This window comes from Carassius carassius, chromosome 17, assembly GCF_963082965.1.
Source record: "Carassius carassius chromosome 17, fCarCar2.1, whole genome shotgun sequence".
Taxonomy (NCBI): domain Eukaryota; kingdom Metazoa; phylum Chordata; class Actinopteri; order Cypriniformes; family Cyprinidae; genus Carassius; species Carassius carassius.
The window spans coordinates 27851362-27877973 of record NC_081771.1 but is presented as its reverse complement, the minus strand read 5'-3'; the positions used below and the strand labels follow the sequence as shown (position 1 = coordinate 27877973).

The following is a 26612-nucleotide window of genomic DNA, read 5'->3' as shown; positions in this document are numbered from 1 at the left end:
AGGAGATTGTATTTACCTTATTTTAATGAGATTGGAGTGGAACGGAGCAGACAGAGTTCACAGGAGCAGGACTCCACTTTCAAAACAGTGCAGATTACGGTATGTGCATTCTGCGAGGGAGAGTGAGGGTGGGGCACAGGGGCGGGGCCGTTGATTTCGCGGCTTTAAGGCTTTACTTCCTGCTTGCTACTGCGCATAGCTACTGCGCAGAACTGGTCCCTAGATCGCTATCTGCGCAGGCGCAAGTCCAAGATGTCAGCGCCATATCGGGACACTGGCGGCTTCAGTTTTGACCAATGGAAGAGAGCGAAGGCGAGTCGTCCATCTTTTTTTACAGTCTATGGGTCTGCACATCAAAAGTGTTTAAAGCATGACAGAAAATTATTAAAACATAATGAGTTGAAATGCACTTAAAATTAAGTGAACTTTTTAAATGTAACTTATACGATATTTACGTGTGTTAAGAAGCACAGTCATGAAAGCGCACCACACGATCCTGGAGTAGCCTAACGTACGTTACAGGTTTTTAAATATAGATATGTTTTTGAAAGATTTGAAGCTCACTTTTTTCACGAGGGTATACTACACAACGTAATTTTGCACTATTAATGTAAAGGAATAGTCGTGTGTTCCGTCTATGCCTTAGATGATCTGTATTAATTAGATTAACGAACTATATTAAAAGATATTGAAAGTTACCACCTGAAAATTCAAACTAACATTTGTGTTACCTTAGCTGGTTTAGTTGCTGCTTTTACCTCGGTTATATTAAGAGTTTATAATCTAGAAATTGAACAAAACACGGTCAAAATAGCTACACAAAACTGGGGTTACATTTGCAAACAAAATAATTTTGATGTATCGTTTTTAAATATACTTTGATCATTCAAAGTATATCTTAGGCTATATTGTGCATTGACCCCAAAAGTGTAGACCCCAAAATAACCTTTTTGTTTTGTTCAAAAATTCACTGTTTGTGACATGAAAAGCACAAAAAATAGAGATAACATCCTTACTTTAATCGTTACGTTTAGACAGAACCAGTGCACCACTTCTTGAGCTTCTCAGTAAGCTAAGCATTTTGTAGGCTGACGCAAAGTGAACGCCATTTCTCAACGCCATAGCATCTGGGAGGGCTGAAAATGTTCCTGCCACAGTCAACCAGGCTTCCTCTGCTTTACTCAGCCTAGATCTCACTGTTTTAGTCACCCTGGACCAGTCCTATTGATTCCTATAATAGTCCAGACTTCTTCCCAGTTTTCAAAACATTCCATCAGTGTGCTTTTGGTTAATAAACTCAAATAACATCTTTATTTTCTTACTGTCTCTTGGCACCTAGCACCATTTGAGCTTACAGAGTTACTGAATTTTCTAACACAGCCTCGGAGGATTTTATGTATTTAATAAACCTTTTATGAGGTCTAAGATTTCTAGAAGTTCAGGAGTCCCTAATAATTAAAGCAAGAAGATGAAAACAATGCTTGGAAGGAAGGAAGTTGAACACTCACAATCATAAGCAAAATTATTCAAACACAATAAATTAAGAGTTTAATATCATTTTTGTGAAAGTATAATGTTAAAATACAGGACAACCTGTGCCCCGTAAGGATCTAATATGGAACATTTCAGTTGATTCTCTATTATTCAAGACTTAATCCTAGCGAACTTGGGAACAAAAAAAAAAAAATTAACTGAGAACTGTGATATCTATTGATATTACATATAATAATTTAATAAAAAATAAAGAGACATTTAAAAACAACCACTGATTACATATAATCAAAACACAATACATTGTCGTACTGAATTATATCTTTAGATCAACTCTCAGGGTCTTCTGCAGACTTTCTATGCTGGCATCTAGTGCTGCAAGACCTTCCCTGAAATTCTGCTCATCCTGTGTGTTAAACGTGGTCCAGGAGTTAATGCTCCAATCAGAAGCTAAAGATTTAATATCACACGAGGAAAAGGTGTTTTCTGTCACTGAAGGGTGTCCAGTGGATGCTGACTGAACACCCATCCTTAGACATCGACGGGCATGTTGGGATTGCACTAGCCGATTGTTCAGGCCCTTATTTTTCTGATTTAAATGTAAAGCCATGCCATGATGATCTGAAACGTAATCTTGGCCATCATTCTTCACATCCTGAATGTGAAGCCCATCTGAGATGTCCAGCTTTTCAAAAGCACGGCCCATATATTTCAGGCCTATATGAGCATCCACATCTTCCCTTTGATTCTTGGATGTTATCAGCTCATTACACTGAGTGAGTGGACTACTGTGAGCAACTCCTGAGGCAAGCTGCACCACTGGAGTCTCTCTTAAAGGGGTAAACGTTGTTCGCTTCTGCTCTTCTAACTGAGACTCATTATCAGCTATGGTTTCCAGGGTAGGTTTGCGTATATATGGAGAGCAGACTGGCATAAAGTTCTCTTTTCCACCATCAGTCCGACCAGGAGAGGTTGGTTGTAATGTCTGGGACCTACAGTAAACTTGGTGGGGAGGAGAGGCCTGTTTGGTGCCCTCCAGGGTCTGAAGGTAGGTCTTCACAGAGTTTGAAAATTTATCTGAGAAAGCGGTCTCCCTCTGTGCATTTTCATGCAATTCCAGAACACTCTTGGTAAGCTGAGAGTTTGGTTGGCATAAGTCCAACTGATGAGAATATTTGCTGGTGTGTTTTGTTTGACTTATCTGCAGATTTCTGTGTGCATGAAAAAAAAACAGCATTTGACCTAGATATTCTGTTATATACTACAGTCTCTAAATTACATTTGAAAGGGCAATTTCATTGTAGTTTAGATGAGTGGCACACAAGCAAGAATTTAAATTACATCAAGTTGCACAAAGTACAGTATCAAAATTTCTTGTTCTACAGTACAAACAAAAGGAGGACTTGTCATGCCACCTGTCCAAATTAACATATCTACTTTGGCTTTTTTTTTTATCAAGTGACAGATGAATGTTCGTCAAAATAGATTTTGACTGGATGCACATCCTTTCAACAACAAAAAAGAAGCACTGTCTTTTAAAAGTCCTTCATCTTAACTATAATCAGTTATGTTTATTTGCATGTAGAATGATTGATTTTTTCACTGCTCTCCATGACTCCATGAGAACATACCTAACCCGTGGGTTTAGTTAGTTACCTGATGACTTCCTGCAGCCTGCTGATCTCTGCCTCCCTCTGCCGAAGGCTCAAAGTCAGTTCAGTCTTCTCAATCTCATACTTTCCAAGTGTACTCTGCCAACTCTGCATTTCAGCTAATGCCTCACTCACCTCTGCATGGGTACCGTAAGTTACATGACAATTACTCACAGCATACAGAAAAAGGCTTCAAATATGTATGTAAATTTAACAGCAGTCATGGTTTTAATATTAGTAAAATAAATATATCTTGGAATGTGCAACAAATGTTACAATGCAGTCACCTGTTAATATAATATCAATATAGTGATTATAAAAATCAATTCTGTTTTTTTTTTTAAATAGGATAATATAAAAATGCTAGATGGTTAACATATTTACTATACTATAATTTAAAAAAATAATAAATAAAACCTATATAGTATTACAAATACCAACTAAAACATGATTTAAAGCAAAAAAAAAAGAAGAAAAAAGAGAAGTCTAAAAGAATGCTCTTACCCAGTCTTAGTCGGCTGTTCTCTAACTCACACAAGTCTTTGTGCTGCTTCAGGTCACCGTCTTTGTCCTCCATGGCTTTCTGTAGTCTCATGTTCTCCTGTTGCAGATCATCGAGCTCTCTACGGCTCTCATTTAACTGAGTTTGTAGAGTGAGGTTCAGAGACTGCAACGCAACCGCTGTAAAACAACCGTGCCAACAAACTCATACATCCACTTGGTTAGAAAATATAAGGTTAAATTCTAAGAACATATACATATTTGTACATTTGTTCTTTCATTGATTTATTAATTTCTAAATCAAGCCCTTAATAGACATCATGAAGCCACTCACCCTCCATGTCGAAGGCTTCCGGCCTCTTCCGCCGTTCTGCTCTCTCTCTCTCTAATAACTGCTGATTGAGAATTCGCAAACGTCTGGGAGTCATGCAAATTAATACAAATTAGACTTGTCAATTAAAGTGTGATTTATTAAGATAAAAATAACAGGATGAAACCCTTTTTATATAATCAAGCTTTTATCCAATGCCATGCAATATACTGACTTCTAAGGTAGCTTTTGTATGCTATTCAATGCTTTTTTGCCACAGTAAAGACTCTGAATGAACTTGATTTAGAGGCTACACATACCAGTAAATCTGATTAGATTTTAGTTTAGATTAATTAAATGGCATGTACCATGTAATTAATTTAATTGCAGTTTTATTTTCTATTATATTGTATTTAGCTGTAGTCACTGACCTTCGCAGCTGTACATTCTCACTCCTGAGTGGCTGTAGGGCGAGTGCGATCTCAGCCTGGATGTTGGTGCTGCCCACCATGACAGGAAGCAGTGAGATGCTCTGCTCCACCTCAGAGATCAGCCGCACAGCATCACTGTCTGCACAGAAGAGTGAACGATAATACCATGTGAAACTAACACACACACTCTACTTATTGGCCTAGTTTCTAGAATCTGCAAAACCAGCAACTCAATCCTCGGGTGATCTGATACTCTGTGACAGTCCAATATTTTATTATGTTACAGAAAGTGAATTAGAGAACCATCGGATCAGTTTTCATTTATCAGAACTAGAGATCAGGACAGAGGGAAGAAAGGAAGATATCCCTGTAATAAAAGCCTGAAAACAACAACATACACAAAGAACAAGAAAAATTTTAAAAGATATGTCGACAAATGTCTCATTGTTTTTGTCCTGTATGATGTACATTCTATTCCACAGAAGAAAGAACATCATACAGGTTTGGAACTACAAAAGTGTATGTACATTAAATAACAGAATTTATAACAGATATATAACAGAATATATATATATATATATATATATATATATTACACACACACACACACACACACACACACACACACACACATATATATATATATATGGATGGATGGATGGATGGATAGATAGATATTTGCTAAATTTAATATTATATGAAAGTATTTAAGATGGATGAAAAAGTCATACGAAGGAAATGTAATCAATTATTCTCACCCTGATTAGCAACTAAAGTCTTCAGTTCTCCCAGCAGATATTTAACGGTTATCACTTTCTGTGTGGTTTTCTCTGGACTAGTGGGTTTGGCGTTGTGATTGAGAACTGTTAATTTCTCACTGATGTCTCTGACAGGTTTAGTATCCATCCCATCTTTTATGTTATCCTCTGCGTTAGTACCACTTTCTTTAGAACAGATCTCCTGCTTCTGGTCATCGCAAATAATAAGTCCATTTGGATCAGGTTGAGGTTGGCTGGCCTGGGGCTGGTTGGGCACCTGTGTTGTTAGCACTGCAGATGAGGGAATGGTTGAGGACCCCGTGGATGATGCCAAAGGGGCTCTTGGCTCTACAGATCCCACCTAATGATGAAGCATCTATATTATTAGAACCATTAATGAAAGTGCTAATTCAGTATTATTAGTTAAACTAAAGGGGCCATATGATGCGATTAAAATGTTTCCTTTCTCTTTGGAGTGTTACAAGCTCTTGGTGCATAAAGAAGATCTATATAGTTGCAAAGTCTAAAGTCTGAAATTCAAAGAGATATTCTTTATAAAAGAGTCAACCACTCGTTCTAACATGCCTCCACATCTCTACGTCACTATGTGGGAAGATTTGCATAACGCCGGCCAAATGTTCACGCAAAGAAAGAAGGTGTAATTTTTATTCTCTCTGTTGCCACCACCGCCATGTCGTGGAGTCGTGTGTGTTTGGTTGTGAAAGCGAAACTTCTTGTTTGGCCTTGCAAAAGAGGACACGACTAGAAATCAGTGGTTAAGTTGTATTTCAACACTGTTTCAGAACAGTCCAACAGAAATATTCAGATGTGTGCAGCACATTTTATGGAGGACTGATTCCTGAACCAGTAGCCAGCAATGCATCTGTGGCACAAAGGCTGTTTCTATAAAGTTGGGCAGTTCAAACATTGCAAGGACAGTCTGGGGCTTCTGACTCACAGCTTGGAAGTACGTTATTTATATTTAAATAATTTGCCAATGATAATTCAAACGTGAGTTTGAGGAGTGTAGAGTAGGCTTGGTTGTTGTTTTTCAGATCACAAATGTTTTATGTTTACGCAGCACGATACACAACGCAATGCGTAAAAAGACAGTATAAGTCATAATAATCAGAAATTATGTCCCAACTTGATGCAACGGATGCCTCGTTTGTAATGGGTTTTATTGGTTTTGTCTTGTCTAGACAAGACAAAACACATTGGATTACACCAAATAATGTTCTTTTTAGCACTATCATATGACCCCTTTAAACATTTTACACATACAGCATATGTATTCAATAATGAGGAATAATCCGAACCAAGAAAGATGCCAGGACAATTCGAAAGTTTGAGGTCAAGTTGAATGCTTCAAGATTAATACTTTTATTCAGTATGAATCCAATCAAATAATAAAACATGAAAGGAAAGACTTTTAAATTATTACAAAATATTACTATTTCAATTAAACACTGCTCTTTTGAACTTTCTAATCAAAGAATTTAATTTTTGAAATGTATCACGGCTGTCAACTGTTTTCAATACTGATAATACAAAAGGTTTCGAGCACCAAATTAGCATACGGTTTTATTTCTTTATCTTAACAAATTATTTTAATCTTTTATTATTTAAGAGTTATTTTTATAGTTTTTTTCCGCAGGCTATATTCAGCCTGAACAATTAAACTTTCATAATTATACACCGTCCATCACAACTGACATATTTATACACAGAATCCAAAAGTTGTACACTTTTGTACATAAGTACACTACACACTTTGAAAATCACTTATCTGCAAACTTAGATCTGTACATTTATTTAAACAACTAAAACATTTTTTTCTACACTTCTATTCTGTATATGTGACCATGGACCATGAAAAGGGTCTTTTTTTTTATTTAGATGTATACATCATCTGAAAGCTGAACAAATAAACTTTCCATTGATGTATGGTTTGTTATGATAGGTCAATATTTGACTGAAATACAACTATTTGAGATTATATTGAGAAAATCGTCTTTAAATTTGTCCACATGAAGTTCTTAGAAATTGCTTATTACTAATCAAAAATTAAGTTAATATATTTACAGAAAGAAGAAATGTAAAAAAAATATTTTCATGGAACATGATCTTTACTTAATATCCTAATGATTTTTGGCATAAAAGAAAAATCTATAAATTTGACCCGTACAATGTATTTTTGGCTATTGCTACAAATATACCCCAGCGACTTGAGACTGGTTTTGTGGTCCAGGGTCACACACATATTTATTTTTATACATTTTTAATGGATCAACAGCTCTCCTTGTTTGCATAGTGGATTATAGTGCAGTAAACATACAGGTTCACTGTGAGCTGATCCAGGTCTCTGAGGGCTCAGCGCAGGTGTGGATGTAGTCAGCCGACAGTTAAATACACTGGATTTGTAAACCTGACCTGCAAACAGAGTGAGTACACAAATTGTATGTTCATTTACTAATTATATTTACTATGTTAGAGTCATTATACTGTGTGTTAGTTAGTATGTCTGTTACCAGAAGATGGAAGATTACAGCTAGCAGCAGGCTGAGAGTAAGCCAGTGGAAGTGAGTTTTGCTAATCATGTTCTGCTTGTGTCACAGGGGTCAAACCTGAAGGATGGTCCTGTGACACTTGTTGTCTGATCCCAGGGTACTGATCACGACGCCCAGCTGAACTCAGGTGACAACTGGTAGATGGAAACGTCTTCTGCACTGGAGGAGCTACATTAAAAGAAGAACAACAAATTTGTGATCTTGAAGTATCTGTGCTTCTGAAAATGACTTTAACAATAATAACCCGTTTCTACATTTCATTACATTTTCATTTAGCAGAAGCTTTTATCCAAGGTGACTTACAAATGAGGACAATGTAAGCAATCAATCAACAAAAGAGCAATGATATACAAGTGCTATAAGTCTCAGTTAGCTTAAAGGAGTACACGTTGCAAGGTTTTTTTTTTTATTATATAATAAAAAGTAAACCGATAGAATGAAAAAAAAAATTAGCAAATTTTAGCAAATAGAGTGCAAGTCTAAAATGGAAAAGTTTTATATATATATATATATATATATATATATATATATATATATATATATATATAAGGGGTATAACGGTACGTGTATTCGTACCGGACCGTTTCGGTACAGGGCTTTCGGTACGGTGCACGTGTGTACCGAATGATAGAGTGCAATATTTTGTGCGCGGAACAAGTACATTTTCGTGTTTCCAAACGAACATATTAAGTGGCGGAAGTCTCCGGGTTCAGCGCAAATCCCGCCCTGCAGCCGGCAACACACTGGATGCGTGGTTTAAGCGTCTCAGCTGCATGGCGTGTCCGTTTTTAATTCGGCTCCCATATTAACAGGTTAGAGCTTGCAGACTGCCTGCATGAGACGCGCATCTCAGGCGCGGCTCGAGCCGCGCGGAAAACGCGTGCATGCTAGAAACAGAACCGACGCCTATTTTTCACGCGACACGCAAGCGTGTTGGAAGCGTTTCCAGGCAAAATAGAATAGGAAAATATGTTTATGTGTCATTTTGTACACAAATACATATTAATTCATGACACTTTGATGTTTGAAAGTCTATAGGTTGACATAAATTCAGATATAAATGTAATTTCAAAAATAAATTAATAATTATTGATTTTCAAATATTGCACCTGTCAAACATAGTCTATTTTGCCGTCAATACTGTTGACGGTGTCCTTTATCAGTAGGCTTTATATTTATGCTCAACATGAAGTATAGATATTGTTGTCATGAAGACATGTCTGGTCTGTTGGCATTCTCCCTGTCACCTACAGCAGCAGGCATGGCACGGTTCTGGTGAAGCAGGCCTACAAGCTGGGATTTGTAATGCTGCACTGTAATCATAGTTATTTATTTATATTTTACATTATATTTTATTATATGATATTGGTTTGAGACTGAGAGTATTTTATTTAGAGGAGAACTTTGCAGCAGTATTTTATTTCTTATTCTTTTTTTATTTTATATATATTTAATTTAAAAGTATTTTTTTTAAAGTGTATAGTAATAAACAACCTGCAGTTTAATGTTTGCATTTCTTTCCCTTACTGTACCGAAAATGAACTGAACCGTGACTTTAAAACCGAGGTACGTACCGAACCGTGATTTTTGCGTACCGTTACACCCCTAATATATATACACTACAGACCAAAAGTTTGCAAACATTACTATTTTTAATGTTTTTGAAAGAAGTTTCTTCTGCTCATCAAGCCTGCATTTATTTGATCAAAAATACCGAAAAATTGTCAAATTATCAAATATTGTGATATATTATTACAATTTAAAATAATTGTTTTTAAATTTATTATACTTTAAATTATAATTTATTTCTGTGATACAAAGCTGAATTTTTAGGATCATTATCACATGATCCTTTAGAAATCATTCTAATATGATGATTCATTATCAAAGTTGGAAACAGTTCTGCTGCTTAATATTTTTTCAGAACATGTGATACTTTTTTAGGATACTTTGATGAATAAAAAGTAAAAAAAAAAAGAAGCTATGTTTTTAAAATCTAAATATTTTGTAATAACAATATACAATACTGGTCAGTAATTTGGGGTCAGTAATTTTTTTTCTTCCTTTTTTTTTAAATAAAATCACTACTTTAATTCAGCAAGGATGTGTTAAATTGATAAAAAGTGATAGTAAAGAAAATATATTATTAGAATATATATTATTATTAAAAAAAATTATTTTGAATAAATGCAGTTCTTTTTAACCTTTTATTCATCAAATATATTAGACAGCAGAACTGTTTCCAACACTCATAATAAATCAGAATATTAGAATGATTTCTAAATGATCATGTGATAGACTGGATGTTACATGTGACACTGAAGGCTGGAGTAATGATGCTGAAAATTCAGCTTTGCATCACAGGAATAAAATTGTTTTTTAAGTATATTCAAATAGAAAACTATTATTTTAAGTTGTAATAATATTTTACAATATTACAGTTTTTTCTGTATTTTTGATCAAATAAATGCAGGCTTGATGAGCAGAAGAAACTTCTTTCAAAAACATCAAAAATAGTAATGTTTCCAAACTTTTGGTCTGTACTGTATATATATATATATATATATATATATATATATATATATATATATATATATATATATATATATATATATATATATATAATTAGAATAGAGTGCTAGAGTTAGAGGGTCAAATAAAGATGCAAGAGATGTGTTTTAGATTGAGTTGGACAGGTAATTCCTCCAGGAGGGAACATTTAATTTAAAAGTCCGTGAAAGTGATTTAGTGCTTCTTTGGGATGGCACAATCAAGCGGCGTTCACTTGCAGAATTCAAGCTTCTAGAGGGCACAAAAACTCTGAAGTAATGAATTTAGGTAAAGGGGTGCAGAGCCAGTGGTGGTTTTGTAGGCAAACATCAATGCCTTGAATTTTATGTAGCCAGTGCAAATTGATAAACAGAGGTGTGACTTGCATTCTTTTTGGCTCATTAAATTGTTCTGGATTAATTGTAAAGGTTTGATAGAACTGGCTGGAAGACCTGCCAAGAGAGCATTGAAATAGTCCAGCCTGGACAGAACAAGAGCTTGAACAAGGAGTTGTGAAGCATGCTCCGAAAGAAAGGGCCAGATCTTCTTGATGTTGAATAAAGAAAATCTGCAGGACTGGACAATTTTAGCAATGTGGTCTGAAATAGTAAGCTAATCATCAATCATAACTCCAAAGTTTCTGGCTGTTTTTGAAGGAGTTATGGTTGACGTGCCTGGATGGTGAAACTGTGGTGAAACTATGCGTTTGCTGGAACCACAAGGATTTCTATCTTGGCAAGATTGAGTTGAAGGTGATGGTTCTTTATCCAGCAAGAAATGTCTGTTAGACAAACTGAGATGCGAGTAGCTACCGTCGGATCATCAGGATGGAATAAAAGCTAGAGTGTCATCAGCATAGCAGTGATATGAAAAGCCATGGTTTTGAATGACAGAACCTAGTGATGCCATGTAGACAGAGAAGAGAAGTGGTCCAAGAACTGAGCCCTGAGGCACCCCAGTAGTTAGATGTTGCAACTTGGACACCTCACCTCTCCAAGATACTTTGAAGGACATATCTGATAGGTAAGACTCAAACCACTGGAGTGCTGTTCCTGAGAAACTCTTTGCCAATAGGATTGACAGGAGGATCTGGTGGTTAACTGTGCCCAAAGCAACAGACAGATCCAGCAAGATAAGTATTGAAGATTTGGAATCTGCTCTGTTTCTACTTTGGCATTCACACAAATTGTACTAGGGTTTTTACAAAGGATGGAAGTGAAATAGGAAGATTGACAAATTTGTCACATTTCATAAAACAGGTATACATTCTAGCAGGTATACATTCTACATTCTAACTTCTTTTGATAAGATACAAAATGTACAATATATTTAAGGACAATACCTGGCCTTTTGTTTGCATGTATAGCTGTGTTTGTCTTCTTCCCATGCCTTTTCTTGTCAGTTTCCATTTTTCTTGATACATTTTTGGGTTTGGATTTGAAGGTGCAGGTTTTTGTTCCCTGTGGTTTAGGCTTTGATTCTGTTGTGGGAAGATTATTGCTCTCATCACTTCTCAAATGCTGAACATAGAAAATGTATGGATTTTTTAAAATACAATACCTGCTTGTTCAGTTTGAAGTATCCCATTGAGTAAATCAGCACATCGGTAGAGTCCCTTATGTATCGTCGTCCACAGGATGCAATTTTTAATCAGAAAGAATGTCACAAAAGCTTAAAAATGTATATACCGATTTTCAGTTCTGTTCAGTTTATACACTACTACTTCTAGTATGTGGCTGCTATTGTTTACCTGATCTTCGGAGTCTGTTGAATAAAGAGAATATGCTGGTTCAAGAGGAGGAACATATCTCCCAGCAACCCTAAACCAGACACCATTTCTGTATGTCAAATGTTTGTTTCAACTGTTTAGAAGTGTCTAAATTCATGCAGTATGGACAGGATTTCTGTTATCCAGTCTGTTACCTTTTCTTGTGTATCTGTTCACGTCCAGAGGCTGTCAGTCTGCCTGCTGAAATCACCTGCAAAACATAATTTGCTTATAAATAAAACAAAACAATGTACAATAACTTATATAATATAAATATATATCTTACAACCACTACCTTTGGTTTTGATACTCCCTGTCTTGCCATATTTGATTCAATCTGCAAAATTCACCAAGTGCACCTACCAAGCAACAAATATTTATTCATCGTGATCGTATAGGTCTAATAATGGCTTGTCATTAACTTCAAAACCGTAAAGACCAAATGTCAAATCAAACTGCACTCATTTAAAAACCAGAGCCATATGGCTCTGCTAAAAACTAAGGAATGAAAATCAAAACAAACCGCTTCTGTTACAATCATCAGTAGCAGTTTGCGTTCAAAAACGGAAGCGGAGTACCGTGAACCAATGGGAATACAGTCAATTTTAATCTGTGGATTTCATTGGTGGATTACAGAAAAAAAATCAAACCTGTCATCTATTGGCCTCGGACTATGTCAATCAAATAAGCGCTAGCCACTCAGATTCCTCAGACTCAGCCAACGCCCAACACGGCTTCAGACGCCAGAAAGGTGTTTCTATGGAGATGGAATGGAAGAATAATCAGTCCGATATTTTGCGGTTCTGTAAAATGATATTCCAGCATGTCATTTTATAATTAACGATTTTTTTTTGCCTTTAATATTTTTTATACAGTAAGTTAAATAACTTTTATTTTAATATGTCAATATGTTAGCCCCATAGACTGTAAAAACAAAAGTAGGCTCATGTACGTTAGTTTTTTAATTTAATTCTAGTGAAATGAAATCGGACAGCATAAGTGGTCCACCATATTTCAGAGCAGAGTGCGAAATACCATGTATAAAATCCAGTCTTGTGACAGAACAAGAAAGCTAAAACCCCTGAACGCTATTTTTGACTGGGGTGTTTATCGCCTCCTGGGTAATGGGTAGATGAGGTTACAGTCTGTTCTCTTCCTCTCGTTATCCCATTAAATTCTCATCCAAAACACAGTTTACCACAATTGATGAAATCAGACACCCTCACGATGCCATATGCCTTCATGTGGTGAAAGAAATCATACAGCTTTTCAGAAGGGAAAGGTGACCACAAATCATTCATGTTTGATCGTTTATAATGTTATCCATCTTTGAACAACTACATCTGTAAAATTAATTTATACATTTTAAAGATGTTTATATTCTACAGGGTATCCAGATAGAGAGTGTCATGTGAAATCTGTCTCTGTAAGATATATGCTACAGGTCAAAAAACATCGCAATCAGCAAACATACATTAGAGCACATATGGTCATTGTTTAGATGTGGCATGAGCCATGACATTTCTATATATTATTATTTATTTTGATGTAAATCATGAATTCACTTGTATATGTTTTATTCAGACTCAGCTGTAACTCAGAATCAAGAATATGATCACCATTGCATGCACAGCAGTGAAAATTGCAGGTTTGGGATCCATTAAAATCAAGCACTTTTCTCACTGGCAGAGGGTTTCATTAGACCACTGCTCTGAAGATCTCATTCTCACCAACTTTTCCCTGCATACTCTGAAGAATATAAATTCTTCCTTATGAATGTTTGATGACTAATAGATTTGTGTTCTGCTTTCTCAGCAGGTTATGTAAATCTACATAAAGTGATGTGAAACTGTTCGTTTTGATCCTCACAGCGCTGCCTACTCAATTATGTTTTCCAGCTGGGTTTTGATGACATCCTTCTGGAGGGATGATCACCTGCCTTGGCGTAACAACTATTATATATAAGACCAAGCATACATCAAGAATCAATCCATCTGAATCAGGTACATTTTATAATAGCAAAATTAGACAAATAAAGTATGTCTACTAGAACACTGCATGCTTTCAATTGAATTGCTTGCACACAATTGAAAATGTGAATACATTTTTCTGTTGTATCATACCACTGAGGCCTCTATAAAACCATATTTCCTCAAGAGGGCGGTATTTCAACATCTACGAGCACGTTTTCCTCACATAGCCTCAATCTTTCTAAAAAAGCGTTTGTCATTGAATTTAAGTTATGTAGAAGACCGATTAATCGTTTTAATATTATCTTACAAATCAGCAAGTCATGCGGTAATACAATCATTTAGTAGGCCTATGTCGACATTTGTTTTCGCAGATGTTGAATTCACCCTGTGCAAAATCTGAATCACAGGAAGACCAAATTTCCTGCATGGTTTGAGTCGACAGGGCTATTTAACTTCCAGAAACAACACAATTGTGGTCACGCTCAAGCATACTTTTGATTTCTAAAGGGATGTGCTGATTGACAGTAGTGCTACTGGCACATTCCCACCAAACTAAATAATATTGTTACAACTAGAAAGTTTTTATAGACTGAACCAAAAACCTGATAATAGACCCTACAAGTGACACAATACAATATATTTAATATTATCATAATATTATCTGTACGTTACAATATAAGAATAATCATTCCAATGTATCTTTAATAGGCCTGCAGGTTATTTCCTGTTAATTTGAGGAACAATGTAGGCTACTCGTACTAATGACTGTTTTTTCATGGAGCAGGGGATAGCTTAGGAGGTTTCTTATTAAAACTTATTTATTTATTATCTGATTATTATTATTATTATTTTATTTTTTTATTTTATTTTTTTGCTAATATTAAGTGGAGTAGTGTGGTTTTGTCTCCAGCACTAATGAGCGTTTTTTCGCTTAAAAAATAAAATAAAAAATTGGATTTCTAGCTTGGATTTGGAGTTGAAACTATAGCTCCGATCCACTCATATGCGCTCCAGACCTTGATGCTTTGGTTTCTTTATTGGAACCATTTTCGTTCGTGACTAAAAAAAAGAACGATGTTGTTTATAAAAAAATAACAATTCTTAAGCAATATTGTTCCTTAACATAGTAAATATTATATAATAAATGTATTATATAGTGTAAAAATCTATAAGTTCTCACTCTTTGTGTGATATTGTTTACATCTATTTTCAAAAATATATAATTTCACAGAATAGCTATCTACTAATGCTATTTTTAAAGAATAACATGACCAACTTTTCATAAACAACGATATTTAGTGAACAAAATAACCACGTTTATGGAAATCTACAAATAAGTTTTAAATAGAATTCCAATGATAAAAGCATCCTAACAGGCCGCGATTCGTTGATTCTAATTAGCAGGCATCCCCTTAACAGGACCGTATGGTGATGGTTTGGGGTTCTCTGGCCTCTTGAGAAATACACACACCCCATTATCAGCGCATCGGGAGGACAGATTTGGTCCAGTTCTCCACGCTGCGCCACAATAAAGAACCTAGAACGATTGTATATACCTCTATAACAGTCGTTGCATTAGCTGCATTGTTTCATATGTAATAGTGGGAGGCTGGAGCATACTGTGGAGGCAGTTTGCGGTTCGCTCGGTCAGTGTAGGTTAGCGCTGCCATTATATCCACTGGGTTGTGCGAAACATCGAACGGATGGAGGAATATACTACGGGTGGAGGAGGAACGGATGAATAAGGGATTTTAAGAGACATGTATTAACATTGCATACGCGTTTTACACGGCTCTCTATATCGGGGTTCCCCCAGCAGTTGTCTTGCAGAGGCGGGTAGGCTTTAAACAATAGCGCCCCGAGGAGCGCTGGATACAGTATCGCTGAGCGCAGAACCTCGGGCATCATCATCATCATCATCATCATTCACTACTACGAGCGTTCACCAATGGAGAAGGCCACGCGCTCTAGTGTTCCTCACACATAGATCACAAAGATCCGTAGGTGTAAAGTACGACCATCATCATAAGCATCATCCGTGGAAACGTATCCTGCAAAGATGAATTCTGCCGAGGCGGCTGAGGAAGGACCGACCGATCCAGACACGGAGCCGTTTTTAAAAACAGGTATATGCTTTTGTTACATTGGATGTCAATGAGTTTATTTTACTCATCAATCCGCACATGCACTTAGAGGTTGCATTACAGAGTTAAACAGCATTAGAAGCTGTCAGATGTGTCCCATTATGCCCGAATGGCATAATTTAGCGGTCTGGATGTGCATCACACCCTTCACATAGGCTATAGGATATTGCATACAGCCTGTGATGCATATGCGTGATAAAACTGCCATATTCCTCAAAAGCCTGTGTGTGATGTTCATACGTGATTTGGCACGTTCAACGCCCTTACATTGCATGTCTGGGCTATTTTGCACAAGAGCAAGGAACCCCCCTGTAAATTGTATGCTACCTCACCTGTCACTTTTTCTCACTCCCTCAACACCTTCTCTAATTACGTTACTATCACCGACGCGCCAGGGATCGCGTTGCGCGGCGCGGCGGGCGCGGGAGTGGCTCAGCCTTTTGTCGGTCGTGACATTGATTCATGTTTCTGAAGCCTGTTGATTCAAACAAACAGTAGATATTCTTAGTGCTGTACTTCCCTTTTCACGAGAAACAGAAAAGCTTTTTATTATGAGAAAAGGCAGCGTGGAGAGATGCAAGAAGGGCATCTACTCTTCTGCATCCAGCCCAGTGTCCAACCTGACACCTCCACCAGCTGTGGTTCAGTGATTTTGTTCACTTTTATTTACTAGAGATTTACCAGTGCATGAGCTATGACCCTTAAAACTGACCCACTTCTGGTAAGCCAATAATGCACATCTGTCTGTATGTTGCCTATGTAAAATGTGATTCTGTGTCGGAATGTGAGTATGCATCTATGGATCTCACATATGTGTATGCATAATATGGCATGCATTCATTGTGTTTTGTGAATAAATATATATTATATGTCATTTGCATCTATCCTGTGTGGTGTTTGTTTACATGTGAAGATCATACATCGTGTCTGCATTATTATATGAACAGAGATGGCTAAACATATAGTTTTCTACGATATGAAATAGACGATATGGAATAGACAAATAGACTTAAATGCCTTCAGTCTTGTTTTTGAGCATTTCCATCATTATTGCACAGGTAAAAAGATTCAGTTCATTTAAGCCATATTGACCCACATTTGTGACAACATGGCCCAGCGGGTCAAATTATATGAGAAGTTGTCACACTGAGAATCTGCCATTATAGCACATTTAAACTGTTAAACAATTGCAAAGTACAAAACATTTATTGCAAAAGCAAAAATACAATATGTAACTTACAAAAATATTAACATTGTTAATATTTTATACACCATAATATACACAATATACACCATAATAGATATAAATAAATTGCATAAATTAAGTAAATTGTATAATCTGTATAAATCATACATACATACATAAAATTACAAAATTTGAAACACATGACTTGCTCCAATCTAAAATTTACATAAAAATGCCTTTGTTGTAAGAATATAAAGAAGATAGACTTTATATAAAAACATGCTGACTGCAAAAAATATATAGTTACCTAATATTTTTCTCATTTAGTTTTTTTTTAATTTACAGTAGAAAATTAATTTTCATGAGAAAAATGCTTTGAGATATTAAGTCTTGTTTTTTCTTTTCTTTTCCTTTATGTTTTTTAGAAAATAAAACCTAAATATAATTTATTTGTAGAATGATAAAATTATTTCTGAATTCTAAAATATTTATCTAAATATTCTACATATTCTACCTTTGCTACACATCTTAAAAACTGGCTGTCCGACAATTATAACTGCATACATTAATCTGAAAGTTGTGATGTGTATTTGATGTGACATGGTCATGCTGCTGCCATTAGATTTTTCTGCTGTCTGTTTCAATGTTAGGTTTTGTCTGTGTTATTATCGTGTATGTTGCTTTGTACTGTTTTAATGCATTAACTGCTTATATGCCTTTGCAATTTCTGCTTGTTTGTTTGTGCTTGTCTCATTTGTGTGCCACATGTTTGTATGTCTTATTCAATCTTGCTTATCCGTGTTGTAAATATAATTGTATTGTTTTTTATTTGTTGTGTGCCTTTTAACAACTGGCCGGGGACTACAGCTGGAAATTAGCCGTAGAGGCTAAAGCTGCTCTTTTAATTAAAAGGGATTGTCCACGTTATTATAAACTAATAAACTCAAACTCAAACTAAATGAAGTGTGTTAAAAAACTAAAATTTCCATAAGTTTAAGGAAAATTGTAACTAAATTCAAAGGGAAAACGTTTATTTTTCTTATACCCCTTTTGCATGTTTTTCCTATTTTATTTGCATAGAGTCACTGAATTACATTTACATTAAATACATTTTTCAGAAAATACTTTATCTCTTATGTCATTTTGATTCTTAATTAAATGTATCTTGATTTAGGAATGCTTGCATATCTGTATTTGGGTATGAACCAATTTTTGCAGTGTTTGATGTTAAGACAATTTTTTATCTATATATTAAAAAGCAACATACAAAACCACTTCTAGAATCAGGCATTTTTGTGACAGGATTTTTGACCCCAAACCCTATAATCACAGCACTCATCTGGACGTGTGTCAGTCTGTCTCTCTGATTTGTCAGTTAGCAGGAGGTGTGTGCGCAGGGCAGACTCCGAGTGTCTCCTCCTATGATGGAGGTTCTCTTGCACTTTCCTCCCACACCCCCTTCGCTGTAATCCAACATATTCACCGTCTAATAGTGCCTGTATTTCTGCTCTCTTCATCGGATTAGCATGATCACACTGGGTGGGATACTCATGTCCATAGGATTGGACGTCTGGGAATCAGGTTGTCCCTAGTCCGCAAGGATGTCAGACACTGAGAGAGGGCGGCAGAGACAGACACCGCTGTGCCAGTGTGGGAGATCACAATCACTGTGTGGGGAAGAGTGTCTCGTTCATGTGCAGCATCCCTGCAGACGCTCATCTGGGGTCTTGTTTGAGGTGTAAGAGGGAGGCAGAATGAATCAGAGCTTGAATGTTTGTTTATGAACATGAATCACCTCATTATCTTTTACATGAGTCCACAGATCGATAGATCGATAGATAGATAGATAGAAAGATAGATAGATAGACAGTCCTTGTTACATAATGATTTCTAATCTTTTAAATGGTATGCTTCTGTTGGTTCATGCTTTGCAGAATTTAAAAAGTAACTAGTCTGTAGAGCTTCTCATTTAAGCGTTTTGACATTTAAAGGTTGAGATTTGCCAGAGAACAGATGCTTGTAAATTGTTGTGACATGATTTCTCAGCTCCAAAAAACAGTTTTTTAAATAAACATAGGCTATCTCAGACTGTGAAGCAGACAGCTGTTGAATTTATGATTGCTCTTTTATTATGTTCATGCATTCCAGGTGCATAGATAAAGGGTATTTGCTTTTCCAAACACCATTCAGTTTGAAATCTCTCTTTAAACAGTGAAAACACAGACTGGTGGTGACGCTGTAAAAAGTCTTTAGAGAAACAAACTGTAAAAATGCTGTTGGATAACTGCAAAAGGAAATGGTTTAATGCTGCTTTGAATGTAAATTTGAAGTCAATAAATCAGATTAATGCTTTTTGTAAGTTAACGGTATAAGAACATTCCCAGAAGTCCCTGAAAGCACATCTGATCTATATAATCTTTCATTTCTGTTATGTACTATTAGTGGTGTAAATGTACAATTAGTAATGTAAATGTACATTAGTGTTTATTCATTTATTTTATTCGTGTTTATTAGTGTAATTTTATTTGATTTAATAGAGGTTTTTATTTATGTTGTTTACATGAACTCTGAATGGTGCTTATTAGTGAGTAAATGTAGTTCTGTCTTTTGGAGTGAAAATCCAGGGTGTTTTGCTTGTACCTGTGTTCTATAGAGACAAATTGTTGAGGTTGTGGCCAGTTAACCAAAAAAAAAAAAAAACAACACAAAAAAAAACTAGTGAACTTGTTATGCAGCTTCCTTTGCATGTGTCATCACAAATTGAACTAGAAAAATTGTGTCTCCATTTCCATGAGTGCAATAGTACACAAGTATGAAAATTAGTGGAGATAAGGTTTCATTCTCTGGAAATTTGTTGGAACTTGATAAGGACATGACCTTAGGGGTCATATCACATTGTTTTGATTTGTGAAGTTCATCTTCCAAGCATAAAAAGAAACGGAAAAACTGTGGAGGAAAATGAACAGCAAAGTAAAGTGTTACTACTGTAGTTATAAGATAGAAGGCTCAAAAGAGGCAAAAGAACTTGCTGCTTACTGAACATATTTTACTGAGCACTGATATCGAAAAAGTGTTATCTTCAGCAACTAAACCACAAAGCAAAACTGCGACCTGTGTTATTATGATTTACTGTAATCCCTGAACATATGGATTTTACAAGATGCAAGAGTTATCCTCTACACCTCGTTCCACACAGAAGAGGACTGTGCTTAAAATTTGAAACATTGGCTTCAGAGAGGCAAATCTTGCACCACACACCTCATCCTTAGCAGGCTTTCTCTACTGAATGAGGGCCAGAGGGGTTGCTGTAGCAACTGTTGCCAAGATTCCTGCTCAGGAGTGGAGTTCTCTGAGCAGAATAGGTACATTCCGTGATTATGTTGGCCAGGAGACAGTGAAATCAATTTTAGAAGTATTTTTGGATTATATCCATTAGGGGCAACTCAGCTGCACTTTTTCATTACAATACTTCTACTTCCTGCCATTTGTCAGCAATGCACTGATTGAAAAGTTTTCTATAGAAAATCTTTAAGGGTCTTACAATCTTTAAATGTGATATTAAAGGGATAGTTTGCCCCAAAATTCAAGCTCTGTCACCATTTACGTTGTGTGTGTCACATGCTAGAACAAACCTCATTGCTTCTCGTACATCAAACACATGTTCACCATATGTGATCTGCTTTATGTGAGTGAGTGTGACGGTCCTTGTTTAGATTTAAATAAAAGCCTAAATTTAAGGAGACCTATTATGTCCCTTTTTACAAAATGTAATATAAGTCTCAGATGTCCCCAGAATGTGTCTGTGACATTTCATCTCAAAATACCCCACAGATCATTTATTATATCATTTCAAAATGGCCATTTTGAGTGGAAGCAGAAACACACTGTTTTTGTGCATGTCTCTTTAAATGCAAATGAGCTGCTGCTCCCCACCCCCTTTTCCAGAATAGGGATGTGCCTTTACATGTACCCCTCAGATACTTACCAAAAAACATCTTTTTAATTTTGATTACCATGTCTATCGTACTGAAATCATGCATTTTAAACAATATTAGTTTAAACTTCTGATAGAGGCTTTTCTAAGCGAACACATCCAAAGCACACGCACAGAAAGCAGCTTTCACACAACATGTGAGTACTACACTAAGTTCTCTTTCATGTCTTATTGCACTTAAACAAAAATCTATGTTAAAAACAAGGTAAACAGCTGGGAAAGATATCACATGTTTATATTAGATCTGTGTGGCAGCAGGTAATATTCAGTTAATAAATAAATCAATAAATGTACTGCTTCTTGTCTCCTCTGAGGCTGGAACTCTAAATTGTGTTCTGTGCTCGTCAGTTCTGTCAAAGACAGAACAGTTAGCATGCTTTGCTCGCACTTTCACCATGCCGTTAGAACTGGTGCGTCACTTGCGAAAACACAATGGCGCCACCATGCTTGCACACTAAGAGGCAGAAATATTATAATAATAATATTTCCCCCCTTTTTCTCTTCCTGTCTATGTCACAGGGGATCGAAATCTGACTTGATCATTTTTTTCACAAGCTTGCACAGAAAGTAGTGGTGGAAATTATGAATCTTTCTAGAGGTTCGTTCATTTTCAGTTCGTTCACCAAAATGATTCGTTCAGAATCGTTCACTGATTCGTAATTTCTTCGTATTACACAAAATATGCCAGCAGGTGGCAAAAAAAAGAGTGTATTATGTGTTATGTCTTTAGTCAATGAACGTATTCACTTGTTACTTAAACTGTTCTGGCTTTATTAAAATGTGTGTATAATCGCATTCAATATATAAAGTCTAATTAAGTTGTTCAGATGAACAAAGCACAAAGTGCTTAATTAGCAAAGCACAAAGTGCCTAATTAGCATTTTAATTGTTTGGTCAGACAGTTTGTATATTATATATTCACATTCATAAATCGGGGATTAAACATGGAGTTGCTAAATATCAAAACAAGCGTATGTGCACTGCGCTTTGCATTTTGTGAGATTGACATGCTAAATGGCAGACTAACCTGGTTTACTCTCATTCAAGATAAGCTAGGTACCAGTTCATTTCATTCACGAACGACATGTATCCGTTCATTCAGCTCGTTCACGATCGACATGTGTATCAGTTCAGTCATTTCATTCACGAACGAGATGTACTAAATCATTCAACTCGTGCACGAACGACATGTGTACCAGTTCAGTCATTTCGTTCACGAACGATAAGATCTCTAGATCTAGTTCAGACTCATATGAAACTCGTTCATTGAAGGGCGTATTCAACAAATCACATACTCTGTCACATCTCATACTCGAAGGCTATCACCTCGAGGTTGAGTAGTTCTTTGACAGGATGAAATGGTTGTTACCCGGTTCACTGAGCTGCGCATGCGCTGCTTATAGCACTGTGCTGCTGTGGAGGGAGGAACTTCACTGAACGAGAAATATGAGTCAGTGGATTACTTGAACGAGAACGATTCGTTCACCTAAAAAGAACGATTCGTTGACGAACGACACATCACTAACAGAAAGGCTTACTAAAATTTTTTACTGGGTTGTACTACTTTTTCACATTTACTGTGTTGGTAGATGCACTGGGGACCTGATTATAGCACATATGTAGATATATCACCTTTAAATCTGTTCATCATTTAAAGCAATCACATCTCTTCACAAGACTTGGATTCAACTTCTCGATTCATATGGATTTGTTTTAATAGGCCTTTACTGTGTCTTGTTCTTCTACATTAAAACGGTTTTGGAGGTTAAAAACTTTATATTTACATTGAAAATGTTCAATTGGCACAACTAAAGTGCCATGTTGAAAGACATACCATTTACATAATTCAACTGAGCCAACTGGACATTTTCAATACAGCAAATCAAAATTCAATTTAGAATTTTGACCTCCAATATCCTTTACAGTTCAAGTTTTTATAACTGGTCTTTCAATTGAGAGACAGAAACTTACTGTGTGTTTCAAAAGATGTATTTAGAAACAACCTAATAATGATTTCACTTTCATTTTTTGGGTGAAATATCTTGTTAGTATAAACATACTAAACATAACATTATAGAATTTATTGCTTCTTGATAATGTAAGGTAGATTGTATTCCATATTCCATAAAAATTGAGAAATACGGAATAGAACATGAATTTACATTGGGCTAAAAAAAAGCCAAACCCAAGGGAATTCATTTCAGATGTCCACCACATGCCATTGTTGTATATCTATGTAATATTTCAAAGCCATCTGCCTATTCGAAGATATTATCAGACGTTAACAGACTGTTTGATCACATTACACATTTCTGCTTTCAAAATCACAGGCTTTAGCCAAAGTGTGATTTACACAAGAGCTGTAGAGATTATTTTTAGATTTGTTGGAATACGCGATTCATCTTAAAATATGAAAGATATTGTTTCATTCCTTTTTGGCTCTTTATTTCTTCTGCTCACTAATGTTTTTTGTATAGTAGATTTTAATTTATTTGATATTAGATAAGTTGTTTCAAGTAATCTTTCCTTTTTGGTCTTGTGGTCGATTTGTGGTGGGTATTTAAGCACAAAGCAGCACTTCTGAAAATAGCCCCCATGCCCCATTCAAACCTACAGTCCCCTGAATAGCCGGGCACCTATAAAATTAGGTTATGTTAGATCACATCCCAGTGTTATTGGACTGGGACCAGTTCTGATCTCACAGCTTACACTTACACAATAGTTCATACTAACACCAAACCTCAGCCAGCCATTGTTTTCTGACTTCCCAGGACTGTAAGGGCCATAATCATAGCTTTCTGGCCCTGTCACAGTTCTTGCTGTCCTTGGCAAGATTCAATCCTGTGGGGCCATTTGGCAACTTTTTGGCAGGATTGGTTTCATTTGCAGAGAGCAGGCTGTTTCCGGGTACTTCTATGAGGTTTATATTACTGTTTATGTGGATACACCCTGATCCTGTAACATGGGAAGTTCAGAATGCTTCATATCCCAACCCTCTCATCAGGTTGTATTATGGGTGACAGTGGGAGCACAGTGATTATTTTGCTGATGTTCAGTAAATATTCACACAGAGTTAGTCTGCATAACCTATACTGTAGTCACATGAAGCATACATGATGAAGATCTCATAAAACATGCAGAAAACAGTGCATGGCACCCTTATGAAATATGGATACTGCACTTTGAATGCGGTGGATAATCTCATGACATCTCAGTGATGCCCGTGTCCTTTCATCTGACATCTTAGATGTTACAATCTATCTGCAGTATTTACAAAGCTTGCAACAGTACCTGGTTCTGCTGGGTAAAGCAGCAATCCAGCATTTTTGTTTAGAGTACACCTTTGTTTTTAGTCTTGTGGAAAATAATGATACTGTTTCGAATACATAATGCATGTTTTGCATGTGTTTTGGTGCTTCAGAGTTTAATTTGGAAGCAACATGGTCGATCAAGTTTGGTAATAAGCTGCCTCCCAATTTGCATAGTTATATTAGGCACTGCAAGTACTTTGCTGATGATGGAAAAGTACTGTAAGACAGACACACATACAAATAAATTGCACCTTGCTCTTGTTGCTTACTGATTGCATGTAAGCATTAGCATCTGGCTAAATTAGTTACGTAACTTTTAAATGAATGCATTTTAAAACTGCTAGACTAACTGAAATGTTGAAAGAAGGGAAGGAATTGCAATGTAGCAAAATGTAAAGTAATACAATGAAAAAATACTGATTACAGAATAGTTCAGTGTTAGGTTGTTAGCATAGCAGTGTGCTAATGTAAAACTCATTTGAAATCAACTGTGAGTAGCGTCTGCTTTGCTATTAGTGTGATTTATGGCAATGCTACCTATACAGTGCATTACTAATCAGTCACTCAAGTTCCATCTTAGCTTGGATGCTGCTTTAGAAAGCAGACTCACAGTAGGCAGTGAGGCAGATCAGTAGGCTTTTGGAACGGAGCCTCTTTTGTTGTGCAAGAGCTGGTGGGCAATACTAGGCCAAAAACATTTAGGTATCCACACTTTAAATATCCAAAAATATTACATAATCTGGGCACATTTGCTGTTAAAGACGTGGACTGAATTTACTGTGCGGTATCATGTGAATTGATTAGGGATGCAGCGTTACACGTTTTTTATTTATTTATTATTATTAGCAATTAAGTAACAAGGTGTTACTCGTGAGACTGCAAATAAATAGTTTTTTTTTTGTCGAGACCTTGTAAAACACATCTTTGCTGGTAACAATCGATATTTTCGTATTAAAAATATGTTTACACTAGAGCCAAAAATTAAAAAATGCAATTTTTCTTTATTACATTTAAAATTTACTGGGTGAAAAAAAACATATGTCTTTAGGAATATACAGCATCAGTTGAATTAACCACATTTTGTAATGCGTATTGTTTTTCACATATTATTATTTGAAACTTGTCAGCACTAGTCTTCATTAATGTTAATTATATTGGCTAAAACAATAAAAATGTTTGGGTTCCACAGCAGGAATTTTTTTCTTGTGCAATAAATATTTAAAACCTTAAATGTATGTTCATGGTCAAAAACACTACTGTTCAAAAGGTCAGTAAAAGATTTTTCTTTTTTGAAAGAAGGAAAAATACTTTTATTCATCAGGAGGAAAAAGTACAGTAAAAATGTTGCAAAGTATTTTAGATTTCAAATGCATGCTGTTCTTTCAACCTTCTATTCATTGAAGAATCTTAAAATATATATGCAGCAAAAACATTGTTTCCACAGAATAATTAAACAGAACAATTTTAAATTAATAATACCAAGATTACTATCCTTTCAGTATTTTTGATCAAAGAAATTAAGCCTGGGTGATCATCAGAGACTTATTTCAAAACGAATGTAAAAATCTTACCAACCCCAAACTTTTAAACTGTTGTGTCAATACATATTTCTTGTGAGCGTTGGAAAATGTACTTTGCCTAAACTTCACTGAACCTTGGACAAGGTTGTCACCGCACAATATGCCAGATCAGCTAGTTGTAAATGAGAAATGACCATGTTCAAGTGTGTTTAAGTAGCCTTGTCCTCATTTATGTTTGTGTGAGAGAGAGTGTGAAATAGCATCTGCCCTCTAGCAGGGGCTGAGGAAAGTAAGTTCTCACAGTAAATTTAACATGCCATGTTCAGCATCAAACACTTCCACACAGGTTTAATAGTTTATGTAGTCTGCAGACGAGGGTGAGCAAGAGAGATGAAATGCAGACATAAGCAGTGTAAAGACCTTTTTAGGCCTCAGACAGACTCAACAGATGTA

General features: G+C 35.9%; 2 protein-coding genes across 3 annotated transcripts in view; one reads left to right on the top strand and one right to left on the bottom strand.

Annotated features, from left to right (window-relative positions):
- Nucleotides 1–1806: 1806 nt before the first annotated feature.
- Nucleotides 1807–13332, bottom strand: ccdc14 (coiled-coil domain containing 14). The gene is given in 12 exon segments (XM_059570112.1): nucleotides 1807–2702; nucleotides 3148–3280; nucleotides 3648–3824; nucleotides 3979–4061; nucleotides 4386–4524; nucleotides 5144–5504; nucleotides 7482–7576; nucleotides 7675–7881; nucleotides 11606–11743; nucleotides 11824–11878; nucleotides 12014–12027; nucleotides 13230–13332. Coding segments are annotated over 12 exon segments (2400 nt in total). The 3' UTR covers nucleotide 1807.
- Nucleotides 13333–15505: 2173 nt separating this feature from the next.
- The window catches only part of kalrnb (kalirin RhoGEF kinase b), a 112948-nt gene continuing 101841 nt past the window's right edge, over nucleotides 15506–26612 (top strand). For both annotated transcript variants that reach the window (XR_009438153.1, XM_059571581.1), the window contains exon 1: nucleotides 15506–16130. Coding sequence is in view for 1 of the 2 variants with exons in the window: in XM_059571581.1 (XP_059427564.1) it covers nucleotides 16064–16130 (67 nt within the window). In the remaining variant the exon portion in view is untranslated. The remainder of the gene's footprint in view (nucleotides 16131–26612) is intronic.